The sequence below is a fragment of the Phoca vitulina genome, unplaced genomic scaffold (genome assembly GCF_004348235.1).
Source record: "Phoca vitulina isolate PV1807 unplaced genomic scaffold, GSC_HSeal_1.0 scaffold17, whole genome shotgun sequence".
Classification (NCBI taxonomy): Eukaryota; Metazoa; Chordata; class Mammalia; order Carnivora; family Phocidae; genus Phoca; species Phoca vitulina.
The window spans coordinates 26,974,783-26,994,316 of record NW_022589720.1 but is presented as its reverse complement, the minus strand read 5'-3'; the positions used below and the strand labels follow the sequence as shown (position 1 = coordinate 26,994,316).

The following is a 19,534-nucleotide window of genomic DNA, read 5'->3' as shown; positions in this document are numbered from 1 at the left end:
AAGTCATTTATACCCACTGCTTCTAAATTAAATTTGTAATCTACAAATACTTTTTTTTTTTTTTCCTTTTTTTTTTTATTTATTTATTTGAGAGAGAGAGAATGAGAGAGAGCACATGAGAGGGGTTAGGGTCAGAGAGAGAAGCAGACTCCCCGCCGAGCAGGGAGCCCGATGCGGGACTCGATCCAGGGACTCCAGGATCATGACCTGAGCCGAAGGCAGTCGCTCAACCAACTAAGCCACCCAGGCGCCCTACAAATACTTTCAACACATGTATTAAGTCATTTGATTCTCAAAACCTAAGAATTATTGTACTTTTTTTTTTTTTTTTTAAAGATTTTATTTGATAGAGAGGGAACACAAGCAGGGGGAGTGGGAGAGGGAGAAGCAGGCTTCCTGCCGAGCAGGGAGCCCGATGCGGGGCTCGATCCCAGGACCCTGGGATCATGACCTGAGCCGAAGGCAGACGCTTAACGACTGAGCCACCCAGGCGCCCCTGTACTTTTTTTTAAAAGAGACAGAGAGTGAGAGAGCAAGAGCACACTCCCACAAGGGGGGTGGGCAGAGAAAGAAGCAGACTCCCCACTGAGCAGGGAGCCCAATGATGCAGGACTAGATCCCAGGACTCTGGGATCATGACCTGAGCCGAAGGCAGACACACCGAGCTACTCAGGTGCCCTACTGTACTTTCTTGAGGTGAGAAAACAAGATCAAGGATTGGCTTTTCCAAGGCCTCATTCATTGGTGACTCGGGGACTCCAACCTCAGTAAGATGCTTTTTATTTCTACCAGTCTATCTGCACTTTACCATCCGAAACTAAGCTCTCAAAGTGCCTAATTCATTGTTTTAAAAGTAATAATGACCCAATAAATCTGTTTGAATTTCAGCTTTGCTAAACCCAAAATTTTAATCCAAGAAAACAGGCCTAAACCTGAGGTGTGCTAAATTTTTAGTAACACCAAACAAGCTTTGAAAAAAAAAACCAAAAAAACAGAAATTAACTGATTAGTTCTAAATATCACTAATGGTGATATTTAGAAAAACATACACACCACGGAAGCCACAAATTTTAATTTGATTTTTCTTTGTCTTAAATGCCACACTAATGAGATATAAGGTAGTCCTGGATAATAAAAAGTATTTACACATTGAATACAAAATAAATATAAAATTACTGAAAAGTTAGTTATCCACTGATTCATTTTGCATTCCCGCTGTTCATCTTCTGTTTCATTTTTCTTTGCCTTTTGTAAATCCTTTTCTTTCTTGCTTTCAAATCAACTTTCGGCTCTGGTTTTACCCACTGTATTTCTATCGGCTTTTCCTCAGCTGGTATAACAAAAACATCTGCAGTGGGATCATGTGGAAGAATAGTCTTTGGTTCTCTCTTTTTCATTTTCTGTGCATCCTTCACTTGTTGTTTCTCTTTGTATTTTGCAGCTGTGATGGATCTTATGATACGCCGATGCTAAAAACAAAAAAAAATCAGATGCTTTCAAAATAAAAACATACTACATATGGTGAGGACATTCACTTATGAGTCCTATTTTCCCTTCACTTTTGTCATTAAAAAAAAGTAGTAATTTGCAAGACTGTATGCAGCAAAAAAACAAATTTAGTTTCATAGTTAACAGAAATTGCTTGACAGAATCATTTTGGCCAGAGAGTTCTGGGCATCCAGGGACCACTGACAACAAAAATAGCTTACCATGTTTGGTGACTGGTAGTGAGGATTTTCATATAAAGTTGGTCCTCCAAAACTTCCCTGGAAAATCTTTATGAGATTTAAGACAAAGCGAGGTCCTACTTCTACAAGAGCAGCATCTTCTTCTATGATCTTCAATAAAAGGAAACATTTCATTTTGGTTTGGATATACTATTCCTCAAAGTTAGGCTATAACCTCATTACAAATATGCCTAAAACAAGTGAGAACCAATTAAATTAAGGTGAAATGTATTTTCTGAAATATATTACTAGTTACGGGTAATTGTCATGGGAAAATATTAACTTTTTTTCAGGGTGTTCTTTCAAAATTGAGTAATTTCAATTTGGTCCTTATCTTGCTTCTCACAGTGCACATATTGAATGAATTTTAAAATGAATTTTAAAAACTGCTACCACTGTAACAGAATGTATTAAAGCACCCTGTGGAGAACCCTTTTAAAATTTAAGTCAACCCCTAAATTGTATTTAGACATCTAATTCAAATTAGATTAAAAGGTATATAAAAGGTATATAAAAGGATACATGGCCAAATTTATTTTTGAATGGCTCCTGATTGTGGAATTAAGAGGCAACTTCTGAACTACAAATACTAACACAACACTGTTGGTTCAGGTATGTCTGCCCTCAGAGGCTAAGGGGCTATGTTTAACTCACACTGCAAGGTATCCAACAACCCATGCAGGAAAGAACCCAGATTACTTCACATGCTGTTCTTTCCACCTCTCTACCTTTCTGACTTCTTATCCTGCCAAACTCTTGCTTCAAGATTTCCAGAATCACTTCTCCTCCTAAATGAGTCGCTGTATGACTCATCTCACAGTTCTCATTGAATGCATTCTACAGGGATCATGTTTTTCTAAGTCTTAACAACCTCCACCCCCAGATTCCAACCTCTTTAGAGAGAAACTTGTATCTTACTGAATATACAGTTGCATGTTAGCAAACCCTTACACCACACCAACTGATAGCCGTGGAGAAAAGTAAGTAGAGAAGTAGGTAAAGTATGAGATAGTAGTTAACTGCTACGACTCTGTGGGGGCAAAAAGCTATTTAAAACAAAAGGACTTATTATTTGCATCTTCTACAAATGCTATATGCTATATATCCTACTTCATTTCAAAGTGTAATTAAAAATTAATTAAAGCTAACCTGAAAGTTCCGAAACCATATCCTATTATCCAAAATGGTGAAAGTAAACACATGGTCCACAAATGGTTGGCTTTTGGGATGATATCGTGGTGTACTAAAGATCTAGTTAAAAAAAAAAAAAAAGTGTTAATTTCTCATTCTAGCGCATATCATGTATGTTTTAGATAGCTAAATTAACAAAAAGTCCAAAGGAGACACTCATTTATATTACTAAAAATACTTTCTAGAAAAGATATTTACCTGAATTAAGAGTTCTTTTAACAAAGCATAATGTGGTAATTCATCAAAAGCCTATAAAAATAAAGTGAACATATCATTTACAACAGCAGTGTTTTGTTTAAAATTGTGGGTTTTTTGAAATTTTAACTAAATTGAATTACACAACTACATCCACTAAAAAACAACCATGCAGACTAAGAAAATTTGACCTCATACACTAAATGAGAAACTTACAGGGTCAAAAGACAAAAGGGGCCGAGAACCTTTCAAACAGTTTCCAGTCATCTTTAGTTCAGCTAGGGTATGGACTAGAAAAAATATAACAACAAAAGTAGTCATAACTTTGGCACAATTATCCCAAAAGAGCATTTTTAATTATGTCTTAAAAAAATCTTAAACTGAGTCAACTTACTGTTTTGAACGAGGAATTTAGCAGATGGCCCATGAGGTGAATTTGAAAGCCTGAAAAATAGGAAATTTTTCAACTAATTAGAATTTAGAAATGTAGTAAATTCTTACTATCTCACAGTTTAAAAGACACCATACCATGTTTGTAACATCCACATATTTAATTTTCTTTAAAGGTTTCAACTTTTGTGAAATCAAATGAATTTGTTTCATCCCCTGGCCCTCTCTTTTTATATTAAAGACTGAAAGAAGTCTATAACCTAAGAGATATAAATAATAAATCCATTTACAAGAACAGTTCCACCTAAATCCTACTTAATACATTCTTACCACATATAGAGATCCTGTTTTTTCTTAGCTTCAAAATAGATACATTTATTGCAGTTTTTCATTTCACAAACCTAAACAAAGTATAAAAAAAGGAAGTAGATAATAAAAATGAGAACCAAAGCAATTAATATCTAGATTCCTCCAAAAATACTTAAGCAGGTTAATAGGCTACCAAGGTCTAAATCTAGGTAAATTCACAAAAAGAAACATTTAAAGTTCCCCTTCGGTATTCTAAGGTAAACAAGATACTCTGGCCTCTCTTCTGCTTACTGGGAACCTCTATCTTCCTAACATACTCCCATGTTCAACCTACAAAAAGTAAAAAAAGATACCCGAGGGATAAAGCACACTACAATTAGCCTCATCAATCTTAGGAAAATACAGTCCTTTAAGAACCAACTACATCCATTATAATGGTTATTTTTATTTTTAACTCTTTAGCATTTTGATTTTAAGCTCAAGAAATTTAAGATTTTTCTTCCTCATCTGTACTATCATTTCTGTGATTTCCATTCTGTGAAATCACTAAGGGACTGGTGAAAGGCAGAAGTATAGAAAACGTATTTCAAGTTGAATTAAACTTCAACATCTTGAAGGTTTATATTACTATAATATTCATAAACTATCTAATACAGTACTCATCAACTCTCAACTACTTGAGACTTTAAACCTAATAACTTAATAAAAAAACTCTTAGGTCCACTGCTTTTGTTTCCTATTGGTCTTAGAACAAACAACAATACTGAACAACACTAAGCTGGTTGTTTTCTAGTCAAGCCTCAACTGCTGGAAACTCATAACTGGTTTTTTTTCACCTATCTTCACTTGAAATTATACTTGTTCATGGACTGAATCCCCCATTGGAATGTAAGCCCCACTGGATGACAGGGCAGTTTTTCTGTTAAACAGTTTCCATAGCACTAGAATAAGGCCATTTATAACAGAGGTTCAAAAATCCATGCTAAATGAATAAAATAAGCCTTTCTAATAGTGAAAGGAAATGAACTTAAAACACAATTCCTCTAAATTTTTAAAAGTTGGCTTTAAAATATAAGTTCAGTATCTTCAACAATACTTTGAAAATTAACCTATTACTAATTTGTAGTATCTTAAGAGCAATTACCACGTGTATCACCTTTAATACTGGCAGAATACTTTCTAAGATGTGTGGTTTGGGGATAAATATAAAAATATTTAATGGACTTTTAATTTATTTTGTACATGTTGATAGTTTTTTAATAAGTACCCATTATAAATTTAGCACTGTATTGTACATAAGAAAAAAAGAGATATAATCCTTGTCTTCCAGAAATTTCAATATGTTTGGTAAGATAAGACAAATATAAGAATGATCAAAAAGTAATATATACTGAATCACTAAACTGTGAGAATAGACAGTATATAAAAATTTATAAGGCAGGTTATTGAAGAGTTAAGAAAATTTGTCTGAGTTACCTTTTACAATTTAAAAGTCACTGAATAACTGACTTATTGTTTAAATCAACTATCTTTAGTGTTCCAAAATATTTTATTTTACTTGAATTACTATCTAAAATTACCTCATTAATGACAAATAACTTGTCTTTACGATCCATTTTTGTATCTATAAAAAGAAAAAAAAAGAAAGTAAGATTTCAAAGCTACTTCAAACAAATCATACATGCTTTCTAAAAAAGTATTTTAAGTGTTTTTACAATCTTCAGCTTAAAAGAGATTTTATTTTCAAATTAGAACTAAAAACACATGACCTCTTTAAAAATCTTGTTCATTTTTTCTAAAAATGGCTGATTAGAAAACAGTCCTCGAGAATCATAAATTATGATCTAAGCAGTGTTTCTAGTCAACTTTACATATTCCACAAGTCCCTTTCAAATATGGAAACATTCTCACAAACTGAACTATGTTCTAGGATTGCAGTTTAAGGAACACTCACTAAAGAAACTAAAATTTGAACTGAAGAAAGTTTCTTTGAATTCTGAATCATAGTTGTCAAGGAAATGGATTGAAAAAAACTGTTTCAGATTATCACAGAAAAAAAATTAGATCTCTTATTAGTTTCAGAGATATAAAGATACTAACAGCAGACCCCAGTTTGAGAAACAGTGGTCTAAGGAACAAAGTTATTACCTAGAATTAAAGCCAAAAGCATCTTCCAACACAGGCACAGAAACAGCTGTATGATGGTACTGCCACAGTTCTAAACTTAAAACTTCACTTGCCTGCAAGATACACCATTGCTAAAAAGAGTATCTTGGCATTTAGAAGTAGGCTGAGCCCCAAATTAAAGGTGCTTCAAATCCCACTCTGGTCCATTAACTTTCTAATAAGAACAGGTTTTTTTTGTTTGCAAAAAAACAAAGATAGTAGGGCACCTAGGTAGCTCAGTGGTTAAGTGTCTGACTCTCGATCTCAGCTCAGGTTTTGATCCTGGGGCTGGGAGTTCAAGCCCTATGTTGGACTCCACACTGGGTGTGGAGCCAACTTAAGAAAAAAAATGCAGATAGCAATGCATGGCAGTCCTCAATTACTTAGAAGGACAAACCAGCTCGTGACCTCTGAGAGCATTACAATGAAGGCATTCCTGGACCTTCAAGAAATATTTTGATAATAGGATATCTAAGAAAGTGAAGGGAATATTTAATGAATTTTGTAAAGAATTTCTAACAAAATATTAATTGGAAAAATCTTGTCACTGTTCTGAGGCAACAGAGTTCTTTACCTGAAAAGGCTGAACAAATGACAAGGTTAAACAATGACTTAAAGTGAGAATATACAGATAACTTTATAAATAAGAACTTTTAAAGTGTATGATATAAAGGCACCTGCTTTAGAATGAGGCATCAACATTCTCAAGTCTTGCATTAAATGTCTTGTTCTGAAATTTATTCCTCTGGAAGAAAAGATGAGAATCCGTTCCTTATTTTTCCACTTGCCCTAAACAAAAAGAAAATGTTAAGATTTTTAAATCTCATACTGAACCTACCTTGTTTTTTTAAAGATAGTTTTAAAAGTATCGCTTTCTTAACTACTCCACCATCCTCTAATGTATCAAGACTACATCCTTAATTCTGCCTCTCTCCCATGTATGTAATTCAGGGAATTGAGATGTTTCACTATACATAGAATCTTTCCACCCTTGAATTCAGAACAAACTCCTCAGTCAATATTCCTTTCACAAGAACACTTTAATATTAATATTTACTAGTTCCTACCAGGAGTCAGGCACTGTTCTTATGTGGGAAGATAGTCAACAAGCAAGCAAATCAATAAAGACATGAAGGCAAGAACAGCATGAAACCCTTATTTAGATGTTTTGCCATTTCTATTCTGTATGACAGATAACCATAACCATAACATATCTGTCATATAGGATAGAAATGGCAAAGCATCATGGCATCATGTGATTATGCAAAAAAGGGAACTTAAAAAGTTCCCATTTTTTCTTAATAAGACAAAATTTAGATCCCCTATCCAAAAAAGCAAGCTAAGATAGCCCTTAGTTCTAATAAAATAACATAGCCAATGGAAAAAACTTCTTGTATGTAAGTAGAGACACAATAATATTCATAAAAAGCTTCCAGGGAGTAAGCCAAACAATCCTGACAATCTCTCAGTAGTATTCACTGACCATGGCTGCCTCCCAGAAGTGCTTTCCTTGGCTTTCTTCATTTTTGGTTTTTCTTCTTCCATCTCTCCAATTCCTCCTCCTGACTCCAAAGTGTCTTTCCTAGCCCTCTTTTGGTTTCTGTTCTCTCCAGGACAAAGTTCTCATAATCATTCCATAGCTTCAATTGTCAAATCTATAGAAAGGTAAGGAACTCTCTCCACTCCTAATAAACCAAGTATTTGACTTAATACCTCAAATTCAACTCTAGAAAACTAAACCTTAAATAAAGTTTCCTGTTAAATGATGCAACCATCATTTCCATCCCCCAGGCTTTGAATCATCTATTTGCCCTATTCTCCTATATCATAAGCACTACTAAATGCTGTCAATTTCGTTTTCAAAACAAGAAGATATCAGGAGGGGAAGAATGAAGGGGGGGAAATCGGAGGGGGAGATGAACCATGAGAGACGATGGACTCTGAAAAACAAACTAAGGGTTCTAGAGGGGAGGGCGGTGGGAGGATGGGTTAGCCTGGTGATGGGCATTAAAGAGGGCATGTTCTGCATGGAGCACTGGGTGTTATACGCAAACAATGAATCATGGAACACTATATCAAAAACTAATGATGTAATGTATGGTGATTAACATAACATAATAATAAAAAAATAAATACATAAATACAGTACAGTAAAAAAAAAAACAACTCTTAATGTCTCTTAATCCCCTCCCATTCCAAGTACCCACATTCAGATCCTTATCATCTCAAATCTCCTAAATGGCTAGCCTTCCCAGACAGGTGTTTCTCCAATAGGTTTGGCCGACAAGCACCAGCTTAGTCTTTTTAAAGCACTGTTTCAATCACATCCTTAACCTCCCAGGATTTTCTAAACAAACTCCAATACAACATAGCTTTAACGCTGGATTCTAAAATACATTTCTATTTTTACCTCACTATCGCCCTAAATCAACCCTACCTTTTAGCTAATCTGGCTCTATTTTCATTTTTCCTCCACATCAATGCCTCTGATCATTTTTTCTTCTTTGCCCTTGTATTGTTCCCTCTCATTTTTGAATACTAAAATTGTGCCCTTACTTTGAGATCCAGCTCAAGGGCTGATCCCTTACCTGACTGTCCTAGGGTAAAAGTAACCTCTACCGTCTGTACTTCCATAGAATTTCTCATAATATGACTCAGGTCATAGATACTACCATATTTCCTTCCAGGTTAAGGGAAGAGGGAGCACTAACATTTATTGAAAATCCTCCAGAAGTCCAGCTTATTCTTCATAAAAAGTAAATCACATTTTCTTCTTCTTAATTTGCAGATGACAAAAGAGCTCAAAACGTGGACATTAATTATCTGTAGGGCTAGAATTTAAACTCATCTTTCATCCCTCAGAGCTAACTCCTTTCCTAGTGCTTGCCACCATAGTGGTCATTTATCACCTACTACCTGCTAAAGTACTATGCTAAGGGCCATGAAAGTAGAAATAGAATCAAAATAGAAATAAATCAAAGACCATCTTTGTGTCCAAAGTATTCGACCTAGCTTACGGAAAGGAAGTTAAGCCCAACAACTTGTGTTCACCTTCTCTTGAATACAAACCATGAACTTACATGAGTTCTTAAGTTTCCTTCTAAACTCCCAACACTTCAGAAAGAAAGTCACATTCTAGTTTAGCAATCCCAAAGCCAGAGGAAACCTAACTTCGTACAGTATCTGACCTATATATAACAAGTCTGAATACGAGAAAAGTTCATTCTATCTAGTCTAGCTTTCATCATCCCTTAAGAGTTAAAAACCTGATCAGACAAGTCAAAGTCATTATCCCAAGGGCAGCAACTTTTTAAAGGACCGCCTAACAAGCTTCAGGATCCCTGACTGACAGTAGCTATGGCGGAATAGGGGGACTAGTAACTTCTGGAAGATATATACTTAACAGCGAGAAATAACTTTAAGGAAAAGCAATACCACCCCCAAGGGCGGGAAATGGAGTAATGAGAAGACACAACACTGGGACTGAGTACCCCAAAGGTTGCTTCCCTGTGAACCGTTCCGAAGCCCGCCCGCTTCCTCGGCCGCAGCCTCCAGGAGACGGCCACGTGCATGAGAGCTAGCTGTAAGCGCGGTGTCTGACCGGGAGGAGAGCTGAGACCGAGCTCCGGTAACAGACAGGCAACTTCGAAATTAGCAAAGCTCTCATCAGGGAAGTGGCCCCAGGGAAGGCGTGTAGAGCCGCAGGTGTAACCTGGATGAAAGCCCTCTCTACCTTGCAAACGGGGCCTGGGATACGGTCTCCCTCTTCTTCCTCCGCCTCTTCTGCCATGTCGCGCAGCTTAGCTGGCTGCTTGGCATCTTTTTCGTTCCTTTTTGTTTTTTTCGCCTGAACCGCCAAGCCTCCACGCCGCTTCCTCTTGGTCGCCGCCATCTTGCCTGACCGCCTTCGCTCTCGGCTTTCCTTCCGGCTCTGCCGCTCGCTCCCCTTTCCGATCTCTATGGTACCGAGCGCTCGGCTCTGCAGTCCCACGGCTCGATGGTACCTTTTTCCGGTTTCTGGTGACGCACGCGCAGCTCTCTAAGCCGCCTTTATCTCTGCGGTGACGGTGGCCCAGGTGGCTGTGTGGTCTGCAAAGAGTGGCGGGAGCGGCTGCATTTCCTCCCCAGTTACCCGGGAGGCGCGGCCCGGCTTCTTCGGTGACCTGGCTGCGAAGGGCTCTCGGGCGTCGGATCCCGCCGGAAAGGTAAGGTTTCCGCGCCCCGGATCCCGGGGCCAGTAAATAGATGCCGCCTCTCGACGGGTTGGTGAATGGGGTTGTGTGGGACTCTAGGATCTTCCGAGGAATGGGGGCCCGCCCTCCATCGCCTATTCTGTTAGTGTTAAGGTTGGGGGCACCGGACAGCGCAAACCCGACTCTGCGGGGACACGTAGTCCCAGTTTGGGGGGACTGGCCCTCCGTGGAACTACCGTGTTAGTTGCCTGTTTTCATTGTTCACAATTTTTCCTGTGTTACTAGCCTCTTACTAAAGACGAGGAAATCGTAGCTTAGAGTGAAGAGTAATTTCTCCCAAAAGTTAGAGAGTTGAAATGGCAGAAGTGGGGTGCAACCCCTGTCCGGTGGAGTTCGATGCCCAGGCGTCTTCCACTCGCCTCAGCGCAGGTTGACATCGCGGGCCTTGCCAGCATTGATCCGGAGTTTTATTGTCGAATCTCATCAGGTGTTTGGCGATTCTCGGCAGCAAGTGTTGGCACCGGGAGCATCCCTTGGGACCAAATGTGCAGTGGACGATGCCCCTCCTAACCCCACAGATCCAAGACGAGAATGACTACAGCTTAGTGGCCAGCCTTGACAACGTTAGGAATCTCTCCACTATCTTGAAGGCTATTCATTTCCGAGAACATGCTACGTGTTTCGCTACTAAAAATGGAATCAAGGTTACAGTGGAAAATGCAAAGTGTGTGCAAGCAAATGCTTTTATTCAGGTATGGAAATAGGCATCTTTTAAGTGATTTGCCAACAGTCCCGCAGTTGACAGGTGGCTGAGTTGGGATGAGAACCCAAACATTGTTTCCAGAGTATATGCTCTTGGCCAATACTTCCCTTTTCCCTTTTATTGGTTATAATCTGTCATTACAAAGTAATATATATATGGTTCAGAGAGGATTTCAGATTTAATCCAACTTTTTTTTTTTAAGATTTTATTTGACAGCACAAACCGGGGGAGTGGCAGGCAGAGGGAGAAGCAGGGTCCCCACTGAGCAGGGAGCCCAATGCCATGGGGGGCTCAATCCCAGGACCCTGGGATCATGACCTGAACCGAAGGCAGACGCTTACCCAACAGCCACCCAGGCACCCCAATCCAACATTTTTTTGAACACCAAAGTGCACAGTGTGACCTCAGGTATAGAGGGATAGATAAGACATGGTTCCTGTCCTCAAAAGAAATTGAAAACTAGTATCACTCATGCATTATCAAATTGTTTGGCTATTTTCCAAATGACTTTAGCCCTGTCGATGGGCAAAAAATGAGACAAGGGAAAGTCATGTGGGCGATAGTTTAGATCAAGAAGCTAGATGAAAGACCTTTTATAAAGTTTTGCATGGTGCTGAAATCAGTTAGACCTTTAAATACTGAGTAGTAGTATTCTAATGGATAATAGTTGAAAAAGCTTAAGATGTTTTGATTGGTAATCAGAAATTATTTTCATGGGGTTAGCGCAATATTGTTATTTTTAAAACGTATAAAGTGAAATCTCGAACCTTGTATGTGAGTTTTCATTAATATATATATACATTTTCATGTTTACTTTTTTTCACAGGCTGGAATATTTCAAGAGTTTATAGTTCAGGAAGAGTCTGTTACTTTTCGAATAAATTTAACTGTTCTTTTAGACTGTTTATCTATTTTTGGATCAAGTCCTATGCCAGGTGAGCCATTTTATTATGACACAAAAGCATTATACATATGGTCAGAAAAATACAGGAAAAGTTATTAGAAGTAAGAAACATATCTTGGAAATTGCAAATTCATTTTTCACTGGTCACAATCATGGATTCTAACTTTTCACATTAATAGAAAGTGTACTGTGGTTCTTTCTGTATTTGCAAAAGTATTTAATCTTTTTTTAATTTACAAAGTTTTGGGGATTTTAAATTTGAACTGGCCAAGAGAAGACTTTGAATATGTGTTAACTTTAACATTGCAAAATATGTATTAAATGCTTCCTTTCCCTAACTTGTTCAGAATTACACAGTTTAGTGGCCAAGAAAAACAGAAACCAATTCTCCTCACACTTAGTTTACTGTGTTCAGAATGTGCTTGCTTTTATTTAAGTCCTGTTTATAAATTGTCTATTTCCTGAAATGTTTAATTTTAAAATATATGTTTTATTTTTTTAGGAATAGTGAATTCAGTTGCTATGGATATAAAATTACAAGGAATCCCCTGAAGAATGATTTTATTTCACAGGAATCTAGAGATTAGCTAGGGAAAGTTCAGTTGTGGTTCTTTAGAAAATATATTTTAATTTTGTACTGACAATTCCATTATTATTATACATTTTTCTAATGCAGCATTCCCTAGCTGGTTTTTCATAAAACATCTGCCTTCCCCCATTCCTCACTGTGGCTCTCTATCCAGTAAGAGAAAGCAGATAGAATGTCTAGTCATATTCCTCCTCCTCTCTAGGGGTTTGTAGTGTTAAAACCCACACCACCATGAACCACCCTCTCTTTTCTCCCAATTTGATCTTACGGTTTGAGGAAATGTAAATAATATCTCGCAATAGGAAAGGTTGGAAGGATCCTTATCACAGCGAATACACTGACATTATCATACAGTATCAAGCAGTCCACTGTTGCATACACTGCACCTTTGAGAAAGAGCATAGCCTATTCTCTAGTAATTCTGTTACTTGCAGTATTGGCCCATGTAGATTCTCCATCCTGAAAATTGTAGATATATAAAACCAATAAGCTATTTCTGAGGTGTTTTTGGCAAGTTGGAAAATGATTTCAAAGAGTTACAGTTTGTTCTCATTGCCAGTTTTATTAGTTATTGTTTGAATTGTCTATGCGTAACTTATCAGGGAAAATATACCTTTTTATAAAGAGATGCATGCATATGTGTTAGAAATTGGGCAGAATAAAATAATCTTCAGGAATTTAAGTATCATTTAAGGAGAAGCGGAACCTGCATTATAAAGCTAAGCCCAACATGTGATTTATTTCCATTGCAGGGACTTTAACTGCACTTCGGATGTGTTACCAAGGTTATGGTTACCCTTTGATGCTATTTCTGGAAGAAGGAGGAGTGGTGACAGTCTGTAAAATCAATACTCAGGAGCCCGAGGAGACTCTGGATTTTGATTTCTGCAGCACCAATGTTATCAATAAAATTATTCTGCAGTCAGAGGGGCTCCGTGAAGCATTTTCCGAATTGGATATGACAAGTGAAGTGCTACAGATCACCATGTCTCCCGACAAGCCTTATTTCAGGTACTTGAACTCAGGGCAATTATAATTAATACTGTAATCTACTCTTATCTCCCTGCTTACACATTTGCTTAGGATGCAGAACTTTTATTATCCAGGTTCCTAGAATTTTCAGATCTTTAGAGAGCTTTTACTCTTATTTCATACTTCTATAGATTGGGAAACCTATGGTCCAGGAAGATGAACTCAGTATTTAAAGTTTCATAGTTAGGTAGTGTTGGTTTGTAGGTGAATAGCCCTGTCTCCTACTTTATAAACTAATGGTCTTTTCATTGTACTACTTACTGGTGTAGCTCAAGTTACATCACGAGGAAAATTTGGGCTTAAACTTTTGGCAAAGGTGTTTATATCATATGGTATCTCTTCTTCTTTCCTTTCAAGTTAGTATAGGATGCAAAAGGAAACAGATGTTTTCTATACATGGTTCATTCATTAAGTATCTATTAGTTACCTACTGTGTGCCTATCTACCTTTTTAAGCACTTTGGAAGGGAATGGCTTAAAGTCAAGGTGAAGAGAAAAATATGTGAAACAGCCTCGAAGGAACAGAATTGCGTACCACTAAGTACCAAAATACAGAGACGCTTAGAGAACAGTACCTGAGTACTTATGGGGGATTGATCGAGGCAAGCTTCCTAAGGGAGGGCAATTTTCAGCAGGAATACAATGTCAAAAACTCTCAAGCTGCTCCTGATGTTTTGAACCAACAAATTATGAAATTTTCAGGATTAGAATCAATTTGGAGAGAGGATTTAAATAGTTCTTCTCTTTTTAATTACATCAGAATATTAAAAAGTAAAGGAACTAAAAATACATAAGGAATGAGAGGTATGTTGTTCTTTTTACATCTACTCTAGAAAAATTGCAGGCCCTTATCATGACATGGAGCAGTTAAAAATTTGACTCAGGATTGGTTAAAATATTAACCAAAATGGAAATGCTACCTAAGCAGTGATAAGAATTAAAATCTGGGCACTTAAACAGTATATTTCAGAGGATCCCCACCTAAGTGATGTCTCTCAGCATAGGTAACTAGATAGATCATGGTATCTTTCATCTCCGGTATGGGAAATGATTTGGTGGTGGGGAACTAGGAGTTGAAATTTTTTTCCAGATGTGTCAAATTTGAGGTGCCCCTGAAACTAGGGAGTATTGGACATATGGAGTTCAGGACATCAGTCTAGAATGGAAATTTAGATTTTGGAGTCGTCATAATGGCTGGGTATGGACAAGATGGCTCAGAGAGAAAGAGCTTACTTTAGAGGAGAGAAAAGATGGAACCTGAGGAAGACTAGCACCTAGGTCTTCTATCACTGTGCTCACACAGTACTTACCAATGTGGTAACCCCATAGCAAATGATCAATAAATTCTTGCAGATTAAACAAACATACAAACATTTACAAATTGCTAAACACACAAACTGCTGACACTGCCAAGCAAGGAAAACCGTGAAACTGCCTAAAGAGTAGTCTGACTAAGATACAGAAGAGCCAGAATTCCGGGGTGTGGTGGCGAGGATGGGGCTCAGGACCCCGGGCTTCCCGATGAGTTTGATCAGGGTCTTCCATCATTCTTCAAACTCTCTCTCCTTTTATATGATTTCTGATTTAAGGATGAGGAAAGGTGAGTATCAGAGTAGAATTAAGGTAATGAAATTGAGGCAAACACCCCTGGATTTTGATGGATTCATGATGGATTTTTTCCAAAGCTGCTTATTAGTTGCTAGATCTTCTGAACTCCCACAGCATCCTGCGGGAATCTTTATTACTGTAATTGGTATAGTGTATTGTCAGCGTTTGTTTATATTATGTGTTTCATTCACCAGAATGAGCTTCTTAAGGAAGTGTCTTCTTTACTGAGATCCTAATGTGGCTTATTGCTGGACCAGTGAATAAATGAATTGCTCATTTTTTTACTGTAGGTTATCTACTTTTGGGAATGCGGGAAGCTCCCACCTTGATTATCCCAAAGATTCTGATTTGATGGAATCATTTCATTGTAACCAGACCCAGGTGAACAGGTCAGTTCTTAAAATATTCATGATGAAGGTGAGGTTGGATATCACATATCTATTAAATAAATGTAAAACTTTCGATCTGTTGCTAAAGGTATAACATCCTAAAGATATAAAGAGTAGGGTGCTGGGTGTACTTGGGGATTTGGGGTTGTGATAGTGGATGAAATTTTATGAACGAAAAATATTAGCAAATTGGACAAGTATTTGATTTTATCCTTATATTTGTTACTTGGTAGTTTTTGGCTAATTTTTGTCCTTTATTTGGAGTTATGAGCACTGCTTCAAGTGTGTTCAAATAACAACTGCTTCTTATTTACGCCCCTACAGATACAAGATTTCCTTACTGAAACCCTCCACAAAGGCCTTAGTCCTGTCTTGTAAGGTATCTATTCGAACAGATAACCGAGGATTCCTCTCATTACAGTATATGATTAGAAATGAAGATGGACAGATATGTTTTGTGGAATATTACTGCTGCCCTGACGAGGAAGTTCCTGAATCAGAGTCTTAAGTATGGCCTTCCCTGTGGTTTCTACCTGAACATTCATGATAGGTCACATCCTCATTCTGGGTATAGTATCTCCAGGAGACTGGGTTTTCTAAAGGGAAGAAGCATGGAGGAGACGCAAACAAGGTCCATGTACCCTAATAGTTGCTGTATATTTTGTAAGTAAATGTTTTCATATAGTCATGGATTACCCACTACTGGACTGTCCTTTGGTTCTGTCTTTTGAACTCATCATTATGAGCCAAGATGAATAATCTATTTAAGTCAGACATTTCAAGAGTCTAAAAATTTAAAGTTTGATGAATCCATACCTGAAATGTTCTTTTATTTATTTACTATTAGAAAGAGCAGCTGCATATGGGCATCGCTTACTAGTTTGAATTCCGAAGAATATATCTTAACAGTGGTTCTCAAAGTGTGGCATCTAGACCAACAGCATCACCATTACCTGGAAACTTGTCAGAAACTCTGGAGGTGGGCCAATAATCTGTAGCTTAAGAAAACTTTCCCCCAGGAAATTCTGATGCATGCTAATGTTGGAGAACCACTGTTTTGAAGGATACTTTTTTTTTTGTTTTAATAGCATTTAATTGCACTGAAGTGATTGCTTTTACATGTGATTTCTTCCCAAATGTTCTGAAGTTTAGGCTTTGCCAAACAAGTCTGAGTAATTATATGATTTATTTTTAAAGTATACATTTTAAAGAAATCTATGAACAAGATATATAAAACAGTCTTCAGAGTTGAGTTACAGGATTTCTTCTTGTTCTCTGCAACTGTTCAGTGCAGTAAGTACTGTAGTAAGTACTTATTAGATAACTTCTGTTTGCCTGTAAGAGTTTCTCATCCAGACCAAGATGTAGAAAACCAGTTATTAAGTGATTTTGCACTTTCTTGGGTAGTTTTCCATCAATTTTTATGGCATGTGGATATTTAATAAAATGAAATACTAAAATTATCTGGCTTGTAAAAAATATATAACTAAAATAAAGTTTCCTGTACCGTGTGATACAGATCAGTGTTGGGCAGGCACCATTGGCCTTTGTGGGTGGGACAGTTCTTCATGGAGAAAAAACTCATCCCATTGCAGGATTCATTTAGCCTCCTTGGCTCCTACCCACTGATGCCAATCCTTGTGACCTGTGACCCCCACTCCCCGCTACTGATGGTTAAAAACCATTGAATAATATTCATCAAAAACATTCATCAAAGGGGTATATGGGTATATTTGGAATGCCTTACCTTAAAATAGGCCACATGGCATGAGAGGAGATTGGTTTGGAGAGTAGTTCAGCAAAGCACTTCAGGGAAACACTCCCCCAGAACAGCTGTGGGCTCTGCTCCTTGGGACATGGACAGTTCTGGGTGTCTAGCTCAGAGTGACTCCCTGATAACTACTGAGCCCCCAAGTCATCTCAGGATGCCGGCTGGCACAAAAAGAGTTAGAGTTTTGTAAAGTATAGTATATGTTCAAGAAGGAAATGAATGACTCTACTAAATGTTGTGTACATTTTTTTTTTAGATAAACATCAAAAACAGAACAAATATAAAACATAATTATGAAAATATTTAATCAGTTTCAAGGACTATAATTTTCCTTTAAAATAGGGCAGTTATTTTTGGGTTTTGTTCACTGGTATGTCCTGTACCTAGAACAATGCCTCGTATGTAACACATTCAGTAAATATTTGTTACATGAAAGAACCTCCATTTCAGATTATCTTTTAGCATCTTATTAGTCACTATAATTTCAGTTATTTAGCTCTGAATTGATTTTGGTCTAATGTATTTTTTGAAAGTTAGACCTGTAAGGATTTAAAATATATATTGGTTTAATAGGGAAAGATTGACTTTTTGCACATTTAAGACCATTTTAGTTGCACATATCTTTAGCTATTCAGAATTCATAAGCTAATGAATGTAATTCTTTCTCCATCAGTCTAACAGGAAGCTACCGATTTAACACAGAATTTCCTATTCAGTGTGTTCTCTTGGACCTAGGAATTACTAGTTTAACTTTGTTCAAATTCCTATGACAGTCCGCTAGGGGGAGTGCTTTCCCAGGCCAACCAGACGCACTGGTGACTACAAATTCAAGTGTCACACACAGAAAAATAGAATCTTATTTTTCAGACCTTTAGTTTTTTGCCTTTTTGAAGTTTATCTCATTTTCTTATTAAATTGAGCTTACTACGGGAATGGGTAGTTAATCTTTTTCTCCATTTTTAATGTTTTTCCCTGTTTGATGATGGTGTGTTTCCACCTGGAATTGATGAAATGATTCAAAATCAAAATAAAATGATTTTTAAAATTCTGCTTTTCTAATAAAAATAAATCTTGTAACACAATCACTTTTATAAGGAGCCACCGAGTTTCTATGGTGCATCAAGTAGTGCTGGTAAGAATTCATTACAGTTCCTGAAAGGGCAGCGTGTAGCATTCCTAACAGCTTAGGCCGGGGAGTTTTTCCGAACAGTGTACTCCCTTCTTCTGTTCCCTGTCTTCACACCGACTTCCCCTTGTCCCCACCCGAAACAAAATCTCCTGGGTCCTGAGGAATTGGGGAGATGGTCTGGTTTTTCTCTCCTACTTCTGGCGTAGGTAGTATGTGCACACACAGGTCGGGTTACGCGCACAGCCCGTGCAGATGGCAGCTGTCACGTGGGTCTCCCGCATGGGAGTGACAGCACCCCATCAGAAAGGCCACAGGCCGCTGTTCCACGGGCTTGTGCTATCCGTATCGCAGTCCCCACCAGAGATTTCCATGATGAGGAGAGGAAATGTTTAAAGTAGGTTTTACTTTTGAAACTAATAGCTCGTTGATCAATCCAATAGATGATAGTAGTGGCTGTCCTTGGCAGAACGAGAGGTATCCAGGCTGTGTGAAACAATTAAAGTCCGTCAGAGTAGTTCCCCGTGCTTGCGTGGAAAACACACAAGAGTCTAGTGAGGCTTGTAGCCTGTACGTTTAGGCTTGACCCCTATAGGGTCTTGCTTCCGGCCATTTTGTCCAAGGATTTCTGGTTGCTTGTTGCTGACTGGATTAGGACAGTCTCACCTCTGGAATATTGTCAAGTTTGCCTTACATAGGCCTTTTGTGGAAACTGGTGGGTGAGCCACCAAGACAGAGAAGTGGGGCTTCACTGACCTAAAGGAACAGGCTGCATAAACTGTTTGCATGCTTGCTGATAAATGTTTATTAAAATCTGTATGTGGGACAGTTTGATCTGGGCTTGATTTTTTTTTCCTTGTCTGATTTGGCATAGAGATTGTAGGAAAATAGCTAACCCTCATCCACCTCAAAAATTTCAGTGCCTGTTAGCTAATTATTTTTTCTTTTTTTATTATTATGTTATGTTAATCACCATACATTACTTCATTAGTTTTTGATGTAGTGTTCCATGATTGTTTGTGCATAACACCCAGTGCTCCATGCAGAACGTGCCCTCTTTAATACCCATCACCAGGCTAACCCATCCCCCCACCCCCCTCCCCTCTAGAACCCTTCAGTTTGTTTATCAGAGTCCATTGTCTCTCATGGTTTGTCTCCCCCTCCGATTTCCCCCCCTTCATT

At 37.8% G+C, this 19,534-nt stretch overlaps 2 protein-coding genes across 2 annotated transcripts; one reads left to right on the top strand and one right to left on the bottom strand.

Annotated features, from left to right (window-relative positions):
* Positions 1-613: 613 nt before the first annotated feature.
* BRIX1 (biogenesis of ribosomes BRX1) lies at positions 614-9,958 on the bottom strand. Its single transcript, XM_032415313.1, has 10 exons — positions 9,712-9,958; positions 6,656-6,767; positions 5,393-5,436; positions 3,834-3,904; positions 3,508-3,557; positions 3,330-3,403; positions 3,117-3,167; positions 2,877-2,978; positions 1,710-1,838; positions 614-1,469 (listed from the first exon to the last, which is right to left on the bottom strand). The coding sequence occupies exons 1-10, from the start codon at positions 9,868-9,870 to the stop codon at positions 1,200-1,202; spliced, it is 1,062 nt and encodes a 353-aa protein (XP_032271204.1). The 5' UTR covers positions 9,871-9,958; the 3' UTR covers positions 614-1,199.
* Positions 9,959-10,050: 92 nt separating this feature from the next.
* On the top strand, positions 10,051-19,259 carry RAD1 (RAD1 checkpoint DNA exonuclease). The gene is made up of 6 exons (XM_032415314.1): positions 10,051-10,183; positions 10,659-10,923; positions 11,761-11,869; positions 13,180-13,438; positions 15,357-15,455; positions 15,780-19,259. Exons 2-6 carry the CDS (start codon positions 10,729-10,731, stop codon positions 15,961-15,963), a joined length of 846 nt encoding a protein of 281 aa, XP_032271205.1. The 5' UTR covers positions 10,051-10,183; positions 10,659-10,728; the 3' UTR covers positions 15,964-19,259.
* Positions 19,260-19,534: the final 275 nt, after the last annotated feature.